At 37.3% G+C, this 13,996-nt stretch overlaps 1 protein-coding gene and 1 long non-coding RNA gene across 6 annotated transcripts in view; one reads left to right on the forward strand and one right to left on the reverse strand.

Moving 5' to 3' along the window:
• Positions 1-13,996, forward strand: part of LOC113172870 (poliovirus receptor-like) — a 45,266-nt gene that overhangs the window by 7,793 nt on the left and 23,477 nt on the right. For 2 of the 5 annotated variants that reach the window (XM_026375907.1, XM_026375910.1), the window contains 4 exons: positions 175-268; positions 1,560-1,714; positions 2,629-2,722; positions 2,803-4,875. The exons of 2 other annotated variants lie outside the window; for them this stretch is intronic. In XM_026375907.1, the coding sequence (XP_026231692.1) occupies positions 175-268; positions 1,560-1,714; positions 2,629-2,722; positions 2,803-2,920 (461 nt within the window). In that variant the 3' untranslated portion in view covers positions 2,921-4,875. Of the gene's footprint in view, positions 1-174; positions 269-1,559; positions 1,715-2,628; positions 2,723-2,802; positions 4,876-13,996 lie in introns of those variants that run through there. One more of the 5 variants, XM_026375911.1, reaches the window with a different exon arrangement.
• Positions 3,051-7,255, reverse strand: LOC113172876. The gene is made up of 2 exons (XR_003299793.1): positions 6,091-7,255; positions 3,051-5,849 (listed from the first exon to the last, which is right to left on the reverse strand). It is a non-coding gene; the product is annotated as an uncharacterized LOC113172876 (long non-coding RNA).

Genomic DNA, 13,996 nt, shown 5'->3' on the forward strand with positions numbered 1-13,996 from the left:
TGTTTTCATGGGTGAAAAAATGTGTAATGTCTAACTTTGTCCAAGTTTCCAAAATGGCCTTGAAACTAATTATAAACTAATAATCATACTGTAGCTCATCAGTGCTGATGAGTTACGTCATTTGTATTTCCTCTGCTGCAAGATTAACAGCTCCTTTTCTCTCACTTTTTGCAGTTTCACCAACAGAAGTGAATATTAGTGAAATATCTGAAGACTCATTTGAGTGTTTGACTGAAGCCAACCCAAATGCTAGTTTTACATGGAGCAGGTACAGTACTTTCAACCAGTTTCCGTGCAAACATACTTAACAAACAATATTATCGTCAGTTACGCTGAACTTTTGTTTTTTTTGTATTTGTCACAGGCTTTGTACGATTATGGAAGATTTTTGCTGTAAACCAAATTCATTTTAATGAGTTTAAATTGTAGATTCTAAAATTAATTTGTGAGTAGTCTAAATGAAGTATTACTATGTTCTCCAATGTTGCTCTGATGATATTTTCTGAATTGTAAATGTGTAAATTCATATTACTGCATTGAGACAGAAAACAACATGAAGTAGATGTCAGGATTTAATAAGAAATGTATTTTCAGAACGTCAGAATGTTAAAATAAAACCTATTGCTGACAGATTATTTTATATTTCCATCATCACTAGTTTGAAAAATCACAAACCTGCTTTTCAGCTTTACTTGAGCTGTCTCACATTTCAACGTATTCAGCAGGTTCTCTGTTTTTCACAACCAGTATTAAAATATCATCATGCATTTAATGCCTTCTAATAAGTGGAAGACTGGAATACTTTTAATGTTCACAATCAGGAGGTTTTGAGTTGTATTCCTACTAATTTCTGTTAGGAAAAACTACATTTGTGAAGACTGGAGTTAATCTGTGAATGACGTTTTGCTGTGGATATGTATATAATACAGAATTAATAAAATCAACAGCTGAATGTACCTCTGTTACCCTGGGTAGGTTTGTAAAGCACTTTTGTGTAAAAGAGACAATAGTTTAGTTGCATTCATTAGAGAAGTGTGACAGGGTTGTCAGGTGGACAGCACAATGTTAATATTAATGCTACCTTTATTAAAATGTAATGCCTTGCAAGACTGATGTTAACATAAACAGTACATTGAAATAAACACAAACAGAAGCATGATCTGTCATCTATCTATTATTTAAACACATTTAAAATCCAGACCAAAAAAGACATTATGTAAGTAAGTGAGGTTATAACTGAAACTTTATTCGGTTGTAGTTGTTTCCCAGTTAACTTTGTATTTAAAGTAACGTTCATATAAGCAGTGTCTGCCTGCTGCCTGCAGTTTCATAGTCTCATTTGTTCTTTAGTGTCTTCTTTTTTAAATTCTCAGTTAATGTTATATATGTATATAGAGATATAACATGTTAGTGTTGCAACAACAAGATTAAATCAGGAAAACACTTCACCTAAGAACAAAAAATTAATCAGCTATTCAACTTGTTGGCAACATTTATTTTCTGTTCTTTACCTCCTCTGCTGTTTATTTTACATATTTCATGTGTCTTATCTGTTTCAGACCTGGACAGTCATGGCCTCCGTCTACTGTCAGAGTGGACGGTGCAAAGCTGCAGTTACTGAGCATTACCTCTGATCTGAATGGCCTCTATAAGTGTGAAGCATCAAACCTATATGGGAGGAAACATGGTCAACTCTATGTGTATGTTACTTCAGGTGAGCTCCAGTTTCATTTGATTGTGGGTTACGTATGATAACAAGCTCTTTTTTTTATCAGCCTTCACGTCTGACCCAGCCAGTGCACATATTTCAGCTTGAATTATACTACATTTACTGTTTGGCTGAATTCATCCCAATTCAACTTACAAAAATGGAAATGGAATGCACAATTCACCAGTCACACCCTATCTGGTCATATGAATACACCTTTTAGCTGGTCAGGGTAGTTTCCTGTCAGGTATCCTTTTCTATATCAGGGCCTGTAAGGACAAGAAACCTCCTAAGATTTCTTGGAAAGTAGAAAACAACAAAAATACTTATCAGCACAGTATATTATTGTTGTTTTTTTTTTTATTTACGTTCTCTGTTTAAGGCTACAGTTAGATGTTTGAATCTGTTGCTCATGTTAACTCGTTCCTAAAGAAACAATGAGTAGAATTGCTGTATGGTTACTTATTTTTGGACTCAGCACAAGTAACACAGCATTTTATTACATATTGTAGTTGGAAGAAAGACGAGGAATTTGCTTTTATCACATTTACAAAGCTTTTCACAGCAAAAATGTTGGCATGTCAAAGCAGGAAACGCTTTAGTGTAATTTATAACACTGACCAGCTTAAAGGTGTAGATGATGATATTTGTCTTGTTATTATTTGTTCCTGCTTATTAAGGTGTTTTGCTCTTTGCTGGGAGTAGTCTTCACAGGTAACTTTCAAGTCCACCTTTCAGATCGGCCTCAGAGTAAATTATACTGATTCCTCCAGGCAATTCTGTAATTCTATCATAAATATCGGCCTAGATGCAAACATGGGGTTAATTTCATCACTGTAAATTAGATGTAAGTACATGAAATAGCAGTCTAAATCAATATTTCATCCTAAAAATTATAATTAATAATTGATACTCTACAGGAACCTGCACTGCTTGCTGGGTTCTATTCTCTCTGTTGCTTATACTGATTCCCATTGGTGTTGGAGCATGGTGGTACTTCAAGAAACATCCAAGGTACCAACTACAGTATTGCTTCACATTTTTAATGTAAGTATTTAGTTAGCTAATTCATTAATTGATGGGTATTTATCCAGAACAGAAGAGAGCACACGTGAGGAGAGGCAGAGGGTTCAGACTTCCAGCTCACCTGAAGAAGAGCAGGGAGAAAGCATGCAACGCGCAGCGGGTGTAGAAGAAGAAAATCGTGTTTAGTGCAGGTATTAGTAATCGTTTGTAACAAAAAAATCCTCAACTAGGCTGGCCTCATGACTGGGACAGCCTAGTTGGCAGTACCATGGCCCAGCTGGCCCATTAAAAGATGTATTTATTTATTTTTAAGCAAAGAACTGATCCCTTACTAATTAAAATCTGCTTCACTTTTACTAAATGTTATGTTTTTGGTTTGAATTACTGTTTCCTAAGTTTTGATCAATGGACTGACCAAATGTTGGCTAGGAGGTTGTTGTTGGTGCATAAAGGATGAAGATTAAGAAATTAGAGCTTAGCCTCCAGTGTGGGTTGCTGTGTTTATTATCTGCTTTGTGCACTGATAAGGTTTAATATTAACCATCTACACATTAAAACATACTGACAGTAGACTGAAGACAGTGTTCTTATGACACGAGGTCCTGGTATTGATAGAACAGAGCCTTTTGTTAGAGAGGTCAGCCGATGGTCATGGTCATCAACATTCACATAGTATTTATAGTTTGTACAATGGTTATCTTCTTTATTAACTTTTCCGTTTTCTGGAAAGTGTGACACTACTGGTGTTTGAGACAAAGAAATTACTGTAACTATGGGCTAGCTACAAGTCCCCATCTGATATTATTTAAAGCATGACTTTTTTATCTACATGAATACATTTCAAGAAGTGAAACGCGAAAACATGAAATTCCTTTTTAGAGGCAGTGTTTGGTTTGTCTGTTGATAGAAACATGGTGGCACAGCATGGTGGCCTCTGTATAAAGGAGAACTGTTGTAGCTTTAAAAGGTTTAATCTAGATTGAAGACAATGCATTGATTCTTATATTGTTAATAATTTTTCTGCTGACCTGTATTTTGATTAATTTTAGATAAATGTAGATACATTTACCATTTAAGATACCTCAGTCACCCATAACTCCATCATAGTATCAACATCATGTAACTTTATTAATCGTTCATGATCTTCAGCTGCTACAACAGGGGTGTCAAACGTACAGCCAAGGGGTTCAGTCTGGCCCGCGGAATAAATCTGAAAGTGAAAAAATGCAATGAGACATGAAGTAGGATTTCTGAAAAATAAACTAATTCTAAATGAGTTTGACACCCCTGTGCTACAAAGAGCTGCCCTGACGTCTGATTAATGATGATGCTGTCAGTCTTTGTCAGCTCTATAATTGTATTATGACATGTATATTATTATTAATATGGTATTAAATTTGTTCATAGGTATTCTAATGAAGCTACAACTTTAGCACAACCATAAACACAAATCTCAAATCAACAAATTAAATCTCACTTGCACAGTTTTGACAGTTTTTTATTCTCGCAAAAAAAGTCATCAGGCTAAAGTAGCTTTTCTGCAGTGACCCTGATGAAACTGCCCAAAACATCAGACCATAACACAGCATAGCACATAAATTAGATGATCCTTCCCCTTTCCTCTCTTTACCACACTCACACCAAACTTTGCACTACTCCTCAAAGTGTCATCACACAGACCTCGCTCCTTTTTTCATTTTAAAAACATAAATTGTTAATTTTATGTTATTTGTGTTACTTTTAGTTGCTGTTTTATTTCTAGTTTTTAACATTAGATATACTACTCACAGTAGTGCAGTTTTCATGTTTGTTTGTTTGTTTTTGTGATTGTAAACATTTTTCATATTCACATTTTAATAAACCAAACTCTCTCACGTTTGTAGCTGAACTGTTGCTAAATGCCTTTCCCACAGTGTGCTTTTCTAGTTTAAGTGCCTCAGAGATAGTTTGCATATCTTCGTTATCATTGGGTGCTCTGCGTTATGTAAACTGTCATGTTAGCTTATGAAGAAACTACTGTCACAATGTCTGTCTCATGTGGATAATCTCTGTGTTGTGAAACACAATGACTTTGCTGTAACTCTGTGTTTGCCACGTCACTCAGTGTGTTTCTCCTAAAGAAATAAAGGGATAAAAAATAATTTTTCATGTATTTTTAAATTGATTTTCTGTTTGTGTAGGACGAGTAAACCCGGGTTATCATTAGTTAATTAGTTCTCAACTTAGAGCATCTCTATCAATGTTAGATTTTCCCCACACGGTTTAATGTAACATTGTCAACCAGTGTTGAGCATGAATGTGCTATATGAGCCTCACTCAGTGATACTTTTAGTGAAAAGGAACAGAAAAGAAATAATGTGAATGGGAAATGCTTAGTAATAACAATAGTATCAACACATACCTTTGAATAACTAAACAATGCCTGAAAAAGGAACATTCAATGCTGCTTTAAACAAAGATTTTGCTATTTTATAAATGTATTATACTTACTGACAAAAGCGATTGCACATGATGAAAAGATTACACATGATATAAAAGCACAACTTTACTTTTACCGTATGTTTGAACTCAAGTAAAATGGTTACATATTTGATGTTTATCTCTCATGCATTTGCTTTTGAACTGCACATACAGTATCACTGAGCTCTCTGGTTACAATGGTGAGGCTGAGGATGACTGGAACGTTGACTAACATTAAACATCCTGGTTTCGGCCGGTGGAAGGCTCTGCTCTCTCTCTCCCACCTCTTCTTGAGGAGCCACTCGTCTGCTGCGCTCAGCCCCTGACCCTTTGACAGGCTGCTGTAAAACTGCCCCTTGTAGTACACGTGCCGCAGACGTTGCATGGGTCCCCGGGCTTGGGAGGAGGACCAGCTTCTTTCTCCTAAGGACCCTTCTGTTCTCCTCCTCCCTCTTCGTCCTCCTCCACACTGTCACCCTGGTTGGCGTCCCCCTGCCAGATGAGGTGGAAACCTTCTTCTCTGCTCCTCCAGGCACTCCTGTGGCTTCACTTCCCCTCGACAGTTGGCCACGCTGCTGTAAAACTGCCCCTCGTAGCTGGTGTGTCAGTACTGTAGAGTCTTGTCGTTGCCTCAGATGTCGCAGGGCTTTCTTTCCTTGAAAGAAATGAAAAGACACAACAGGAAGTGTACAGCAGCAGAAGCACTCACCTCCTACAGGCCCCTTATAATTGAGCTTTGGGACCTTTCTGTTGAAACGTGCGCACACACAAACACTCACAGACAGTTGCTGTCAGCATATCACAGTTAAAAAAAAAAACACCCACCGCCTCTCTTAGCTTTTCATAACTGTAAAACAGAAAACAAAAACACACTGGGAGACAAACTGGGAGTTCACCATAGTTCCTCTGTGTCTGGATGCAGCGAGTGTGACTGTTATCCCAGTCCAGTGACTTTGTGAGGTCATCGCCTGCTCAGTCCACACCCACGGGGGACGAGTCTTTGTCTGCTTTCTGGGCTTTCAATCACCGGGGGGGTCATTCAACACTTTCTGTCCTCGCCTCTGGGTGCATTTCACACATGTTCCTGATGAACACGGGTGATCCACAGCTGCCACAACCCCCCGGAACAGCTTAGCATTGGAGGCAAGGGCATCTTTGTTCATCACGAATGGGTGATGAAGCGGACTAAGGCTCCACTCGGAAAACTGGACAGTGATCTATGTACAAAACTGAAAAAAAAGAACAACGTGTGTTTTATGGATGGCTGCAGATTGAGACTGTCAATGAGGAGAAAAATATGATATGAAAAATAGGGTGTGTGATGTAATAAATGCATAATTTTAGAGGCTTTTCATTCATTTTCACACATTTTTGTTTATAATTTTAACATTTGTGGGCAGAGATGACGTAAGTAATATAGTAAAGTGTTTAATATGTTTAGATTAACGACATGTACACGTCTTTCCTTCCAAAGTACAGAACATCATACATTGTTAGTAATTAATAATTTTTTGGTGACGAAGCATTGACGATATTAGGTCCATACACGTGTTCTCTGTATTACTTTCAATTTTCCAAACCTTAACAATGCAAGGATGTAGGACGTAACGGGTCACCGACAACCAATGAGAGAGCTCGACATCTAGGAGGCGGGACATCAATGTAAGAATTAGAACAGAGTACTTCCTGACAGAGGTGGATGTAAGAGAAGGGGGTCATGATAGGATGATGACATGACAAAATGTGGTTTTGTTCAGCACAACAAAGATATATATGTATATGTATATAATGTTTAGTTGCAAATTTTTTTGTTTTATTTTCATAATAAAACAGCCTTGAACCCTGTATTAAGTCACTGTACATTTGATTCTTATAGGACTTGACAGTATGTTCCACATATCTTAGTTAGTGAATCAGTCAACAACTAACCACTTCCTCTGCTGTTGTACCTCCTCCACAAATAGATGTAAAAGATGATGGTAAAGTTTCACTCTGTCTTTATTTGATGGTCATCATGTTCTGTTTAAACCAAGCAGCTCGGCTCTCTGCTCAACTCTTACTCATTTACCATGTTCATGCAGGTACAGTGGAAATTTGTGTTTTGATAAAAGCTTTTGTCAATATTTATTTACCGATTTAATTTTATTTTTTTTCTTCAGTGTTGGGAAATGGTCCAGATGATCTCAGGAATACACTGGCGTCCAGAGGAGACTCAGTCATGCTCACCTGCAACATATCAATAAATAATGGAACACAAATCAACTGGAATAAAGACAGATTTTCTTTCACTTATTTATTCTCAACAAATCAAAAAGTTTCCAATTTCACCTCAGACAGATTCAGGATAGACGTTAATTTAACTACAACGCTGAATATATTTAACGTTCAGCATGAAGATGCTGGACTTTATACATGTACTGTAACTGATATAGATGGTGTAAAGACCATGAGGTGGAATCTAACAGTTTCTGAGAGCTCCAAAGGTGGGTACAGAAAGAAGCAGCACTGATCATTTCTCCACCTGTTACAGAACATTTCAGATATAAAACTGCTGCTAATGTAAAATAATTCCTATCTGACTTGATCTAGGAATCATATCATCATGGTATGTTCTCTACATAATCACACCTGTAATTGGATTTATTCTATGTGGCTTCATGTTAGCTGTCTACATCTGCAGGTGAGTAACTTCTTTTTTTTTTTGTCCTCGGGAACAAATAAACAAAATGGTGTGTAGCAATAGCCCAAATCAGGATTTGAAGTTGATTTGATGCTATCAATAGCATCAATCACCAGTAATTAAAGAAATGATTTGCCTCACACATGGTTTTGTGTTCAGCTTTTGAAATACCATATCAGCAACTTAAGGATTAAATGTAATTTCCTTTGTAGTGCTCATAGAACTGATTGAATTAAGCTGTAAAATGTCATTTTTACATGGGTTAAAACATTTATAACAATAATATTAAAGATGTTCAAGTGATCACTTTAAATGTGAGATGTAACTACAGCTACTGATGAGATTAAATGTAAAGTAATAAACTGTAATCTCAAGTGAAGTGAACAGACAGAATAATCAGGTAAACACTCTTATACATCTAAACTTTTCTAGCATCAGTCGCTGTAATCTACTTTCAGACTGTGGTGGTTTCAACGCACTTGAGCGTTTTTTCAAGTGCTGAAACCACTTAACTCATTGTTTTAACTCAGGGGTCGATAATTTGTGGCCCCCTGCCTTATTATGAAAGTGTAATGTTAGTGTGGCCCGTGAGTTTGATGTGTACTACAGTGTTGGTGCGGAGCTGAACGAACCAACCAATCACGGTGGGGTATATGGTTCTCGGGGGCGGGACATTGGCTTAATCCAATCAGAGAAACATTTCTCAATAAGTGACAGCAGCGTTGCCATGGAGAGTTTTCAGCCTGGCTAGCGGCCTCGTTTCTATGAAGCTCACGCGGACATTCATCCCAGCGTGCTGCGTTCACAATACTTCAAAAAAAAAAGGTTTTTTAAGTTGCTGCCCTGCGGGACATTATAAGTCAAAGTGATGCGTTCGCGGCGGGTTAAAAGAAAAGGAAGATACTCAATGCAGCCTAATGTAGTCTGCAGTCACAGAACGATGTTCAGAAAAAGGTTAAAGGTTAAAGAACTGTTAATACAGACATTTGAATCCGAATACAGCAGATATAGAAACCACATTTAGTCGCTGACTAGAGGAATGTAATTGTTAGTATTTTCATTATTATTATTATTATATTTATTTATTACGGATTTATTTTCTTATTATTTTTTTATGTTTTTGTTATTTTGTATTAAAAAATAAAGAGATTGAGAAGATAGGATTTTTTTTTTAAACAAAGCTTTTCTTGTGAAAAACCTGATGCGGCCCAGCCTCACCCAGACTATGCTTCCCGCGGCCCCCAGGTAATTTGAGTTCGAGACCCCTGTTTTAACTTCTTCTGAGACACACGAGTTACTTCATTTTTGCAAAGCTGCATCTTCTCACAGTAGCTAAGAATTTAATTGAAGCTCCAGAATGACGTAATGTTTTTGTGAGTGTTATGTCAAATTAAATATAAAAATGTCAAATACATATTTAGTATTTTCCCACACAGTGAAAAATAAAATTAATAATATAGTAATACATGTATCTGAAATGTTCTAGGGTGGAAGCTGGAATCTGTAAATCTGTAGTGTAGGTGAGCTGATCCTGTTTGACTTTGTAGAAGCAAAGATATTTTACTGAGCTTGATGTTCACAGTGTCTGTATGTATGGTTGGAAAATTTCTTTGCACAGTGAATATGTTACAGTTCATGAAGTGAAGCATATGCAAAAAAAGCTGAGGGCTATAACTAATTAATTATTAAAACAATGAAGAGATGTTCTAGTACCTGGGGCAAAAAAAAGCATTTAATTATTTTTTTGATTATTTTTGTGAAGATTTGTTTTGTTTGTTTTAGGTGTAAAATGTCAGACAGTTACTTATATCCATTAAATTCTATGGTGACGTTTTCAGACAACTTGTTTGGTCTGACAATTATTAGAGTGTTGGTGGTTGACAATGTATGCATATAGAGTATTCATAGCCATTCAATAATCAGTCATAGCCCATGACTAAAAGATTCAGTTTAATATTTCAGCTACCGTCCATTCGTCTATCTGTTAATTCGGCCCTAAACTATTTCAGACTGTTTAAGACATTGAAATTGGTGAGAAGGAGGTGTAATTACTGGTAATGGCTTTATCTGTGCAAAAAAACTTGTGTGCAGGACCCAGAACCAAAATCTAGTCCAGGATCAGTTTCACCTTCAGTCACAACGAGAGGTCAGAAGAACTTCATCATCATCCTAGAAACTGTTACATGTCTCTGCCTTATTTTTCCTAGAGGCTGAATTGAACTTGATATTTATTTTGATATCTATGGTTCTTTCTCAACCACAGGGTGACATGGATGATACGCACATGGAGCGAATCAATTCAATATATGGTCTCAAACAAAACTGACAGACAGACTGAGGATGATCACATGTGAAGGTCATCCTACTTTTCATTTTCAAACCAGGTGCTTAAAGGCAAAAACACTGATGCCTTTGTCTCATGTTGATATTATTTTATATGAGTCATCTGTGTATGTTATGGTTATGTTAAGTTTTCCTGACTTTCCTGCAAATATAAAAATAAAAGTAATTTAAATCAACTCTACTCAAAAGACTTTAAAGTGGAGTATGGTGCCCTCTATGGTTGTGTGAGAGAATTAGATTTTATTTAAATAATTTATTTTGCACTATAATGAAGTTAGTTCTACTTTCTGTTTCTGCAGGTTGCGCTGCTTTAACATCAAAGTTGCACAGTTTACAGGATGAATCACAGGCACAGTTGATCAGAAGTGAAACATGTAATGAGAGAAGTGCCACAATGTAATGTTTTCATTAAAAATGTGTATAACTGTAAAATCTTATTCTGCATAGCATACCTGCTTGGTCATGTGAGCACAACAAACTAACTACTAAGTATCTTAGTTGATTTTGATTTGTTGTTTGTGCAGGTAAAACATCTACCTCTACAACTCTGCTAATTGTCCAACAGATGGAGCTAATGACCTGGACAAGTCCGGTATCAACTGTATAATTATGGTTCTTGTCCTAAACTGTATTGTAGAACTTGTACTTTGTACTTTGTATTATTAGATGATCAACAAAGACTGAATTGTTAACCAACTCTGTACAGTCAGATACATATAGACTAACATGTACTAGAAGTTATCCCAGCAATCCGTATGATGTTTGCTTAATAATGCAGGTGAGTGCAGTATCAAGAAAACAGAAACTATTTTTTTTTCGACTAAAACTCCGCTGTGTGAGGCCCGGAACAACTCCCCAATTTACATGAAGCAGCAAACCTCCCCAATTTAAATGAAGCAGCAAATGGAAAACAATAAAATGACTGCACACAATCATATGTTACCTTACAGGGCTTGTTTCATTTGTACTTTAGTTGGGTGCTTCACAATATTGAAGTCAGAGGCCCAAAGCTTGAGGTGAACATGTCTTTACATACGTACTGGTTTCAGGTTTCAGTCTGGTTTCATGGTATGAGAGCATTTGGACAAAGATACTTCAAGCTGAAGAGTTGGTTTTGTCTCCGTTTAAAAAAATAGCTCTAGGAAGGAACTTCCTACTTAATGATATATTTCAAATGAATAGTTACTATTTAGTTTTCATCATGTTTCACAATAAACAGGATGTATTTTATCGATAACATTTCAGTATAAGAAATAAGGTTTATAATTTAGAAACACTGAGGTCTAAATTATTCCAGAGCAGCCCACTAACCTGATGTGTGATGTTTAACCATGTTCAGTCACAGTAAAGCGTAAAATAAGTAAACAGAGTGTGGGAAGTCAGTTGGCACAAATTAAGTTCTTAAAATACTGAAAACAAATTGTATTGAAACAGCAAAGTTAAGATAACAATAATTTAGCTTATTAAATCTAACATTTAAAGTGGAAGACTGGAAGTGTTCTCACTTCACTCTTACTAATCTTTGCTACTTCCTGCTCCACAACAGTCTCCTCTTCTACTCTTTGTTCTCTTTCACTTTCATCAACTCTTCAAAGTCCTCTACTCCTTCCATCTTCCTATCACGCTCCTGGCACCTGTCAGTACATTTCCATTCCTATCTTTAATCACGCTGTACATATTTCCATCCACGCCAAACTGTAAAAAATCCAACTCTCCTTTCTTACTGTCCAACCTAGCATACATTCCTCATTTGTTGTTCCTCTTTCCTCTTTCTGTGTATACACAGCTGGAACGTCCTCATTCCAACACCAAGTACTACCCTTCTCCCTGATCTCATGTTCCTCGCTAGTGTTACACACCACCATCCTATGTTGTCTAGCTACACTCTCCCCTACCAATACTTTGCAGTCACTAATCTCTTTCAGATTACAACATTCGCACAAGATGTTCTCCACCTGAGCTCTTCTACCTCCATTCTTATATGTCACCCTATGTTTGTGCCTCTTCTAGAAGTATTCACTACAACCATTACCAGCCATTTGTGTTCTGTCCTGAAGAACAAACCTGCTTATTACAATCTCATCACCTCCGTTCCCTCTACCAACATGTCCACTGAAATCTGCACCAATCACCTCTCTCTTACATGAACTATATGTTTCCTATTTTCACAAAGAAAGTAAAATAGTAGTAAATAGTAAAAAAATAATGTTACAAAAATCTAAAAACAGGCTGTATGTGAGGATTTTGGTTTGCTGGTCCAAGGTTAAACTCTCAGGCTATTTATTTTATTTTAATAGTCTGAGTCTGAAAGTTTCAGGTGGACTTGTGTTTGAATAGTTTCAGTTTTGCCAGTTTTCAAGAGTTTTTCAAAATGTTACACCCCTAACTGTTACGAACTGACTGACTGGGACCAACGAGTAAGAACAAAAAGATACATTTATTAACAAAAGAAGGGCACACAGGGAACTAACACAAACTAACAGACAAAGTATCAAATGAAAGAGACCCGAAAACACGGTGAGTAAACACAAACAAAACTCAAACTAAAACTCTACCGACAACAGACAAAGTACCAACAAAAAACCTCGCACTAAGGCGGACATGAAACTAACAAACTAAATGTACAAAGTGACAAACCAAAATCACTGCGCAAGGCAGGCAAACAGGAACAAAACATACAAAACTAACAGGACAAAGTATCAACTAAAAATGCTGCATAAACGCAGACCAAACAAATCAAACCTACTAACCAAAAACAGACAAACAAACGAACTGACCAGGAGGAGTAGTGTGCTGCATGAATGAAATCAGGGTGAAGGCAATGTGTGACAAACCAGCCCCGAACTGAGGACTGAGGGGTGCTTTTAAAACAGAGGGAGTAACAGGTGAATCGAGTCTGTAATTAGTCCAGAGTGTGGAGAGTGGGGGATGAGGAAGTCCATATGTGGGTGTGGCAGGAGGGTGAGACACAGAACCAAACATAACAGACAGGGGCAGAGGGAGGAATCGTAACACTAACAGCAAGGGGTGTGGAAGTCCATAAGTTCAAGGAGTGAAGTCTCAGGTTACACAGAAACACAGTTATTTATCAGAACTGTGTCCTTCGCCCTCTCCCACCAAACTATGCTACACTCCCTTTCACTTACACTCCCCAATTTCTTTTTTTATCCTCATACTCAGAGTGACAGTTACTGTCTGAATTATAATAACACAATTATTCTATCCATAACAACCTTTGACTCACTGTAGTGAAGTGCTTTTGTTAAATTTGCAGTGTGATGTATAACATTCACTTGCTGCATGATGAAGCTTGTCCTAATTAGTTTTGACGCATTTCAATTAGGACGGTTTTGTGGCTGTTCTCTGTATTTCTGTTACTTGTCCTTCAGCTTCTAACTTGTGGCTCACTGACCAGATCCGTTAACAACGCACGGTGCTCAGCAGTGCTGAGAGGAAGTGGCGCAGATCCAAGTCTCAACCTGCTCTCCTGGTAGTATTCAGTCTTCACCCTGTCACTAGGACGAAGACTGAATACCACGAGGACAAGCTCAGCTACACCACAGACACCAGAAAGCTGTTCTCCAATTTCAAGTCTCTACTCTATCCACTCCCACCTCCACTACCTACCTGTCTCACAGCCGACGACTTCACCCCCTTTTTTACCAACATCTCTGCCTGGATAAGAAAAAGACACCTTTAACTTAACATTCCCAAGACTGAAGTCCTATTCTTCCCTGCCAGACCTTTAACATAACATCAGCATTAATATTGGATCTGCG

The sequence above is a fragment of the Anabas testudineus genome, chromosome 21 (genome assembly GCF_900324465.2).
Source record: "Anabas testudineus chromosome 21, fAnaTes1.2, whole genome shotgun sequence".
Classification (NCBI taxonomy): Eukaryota; Metazoa; Chordata; class Actinopteri; order Anabantiformes; family Anabantidae; genus Anabas; species Anabas testudineus.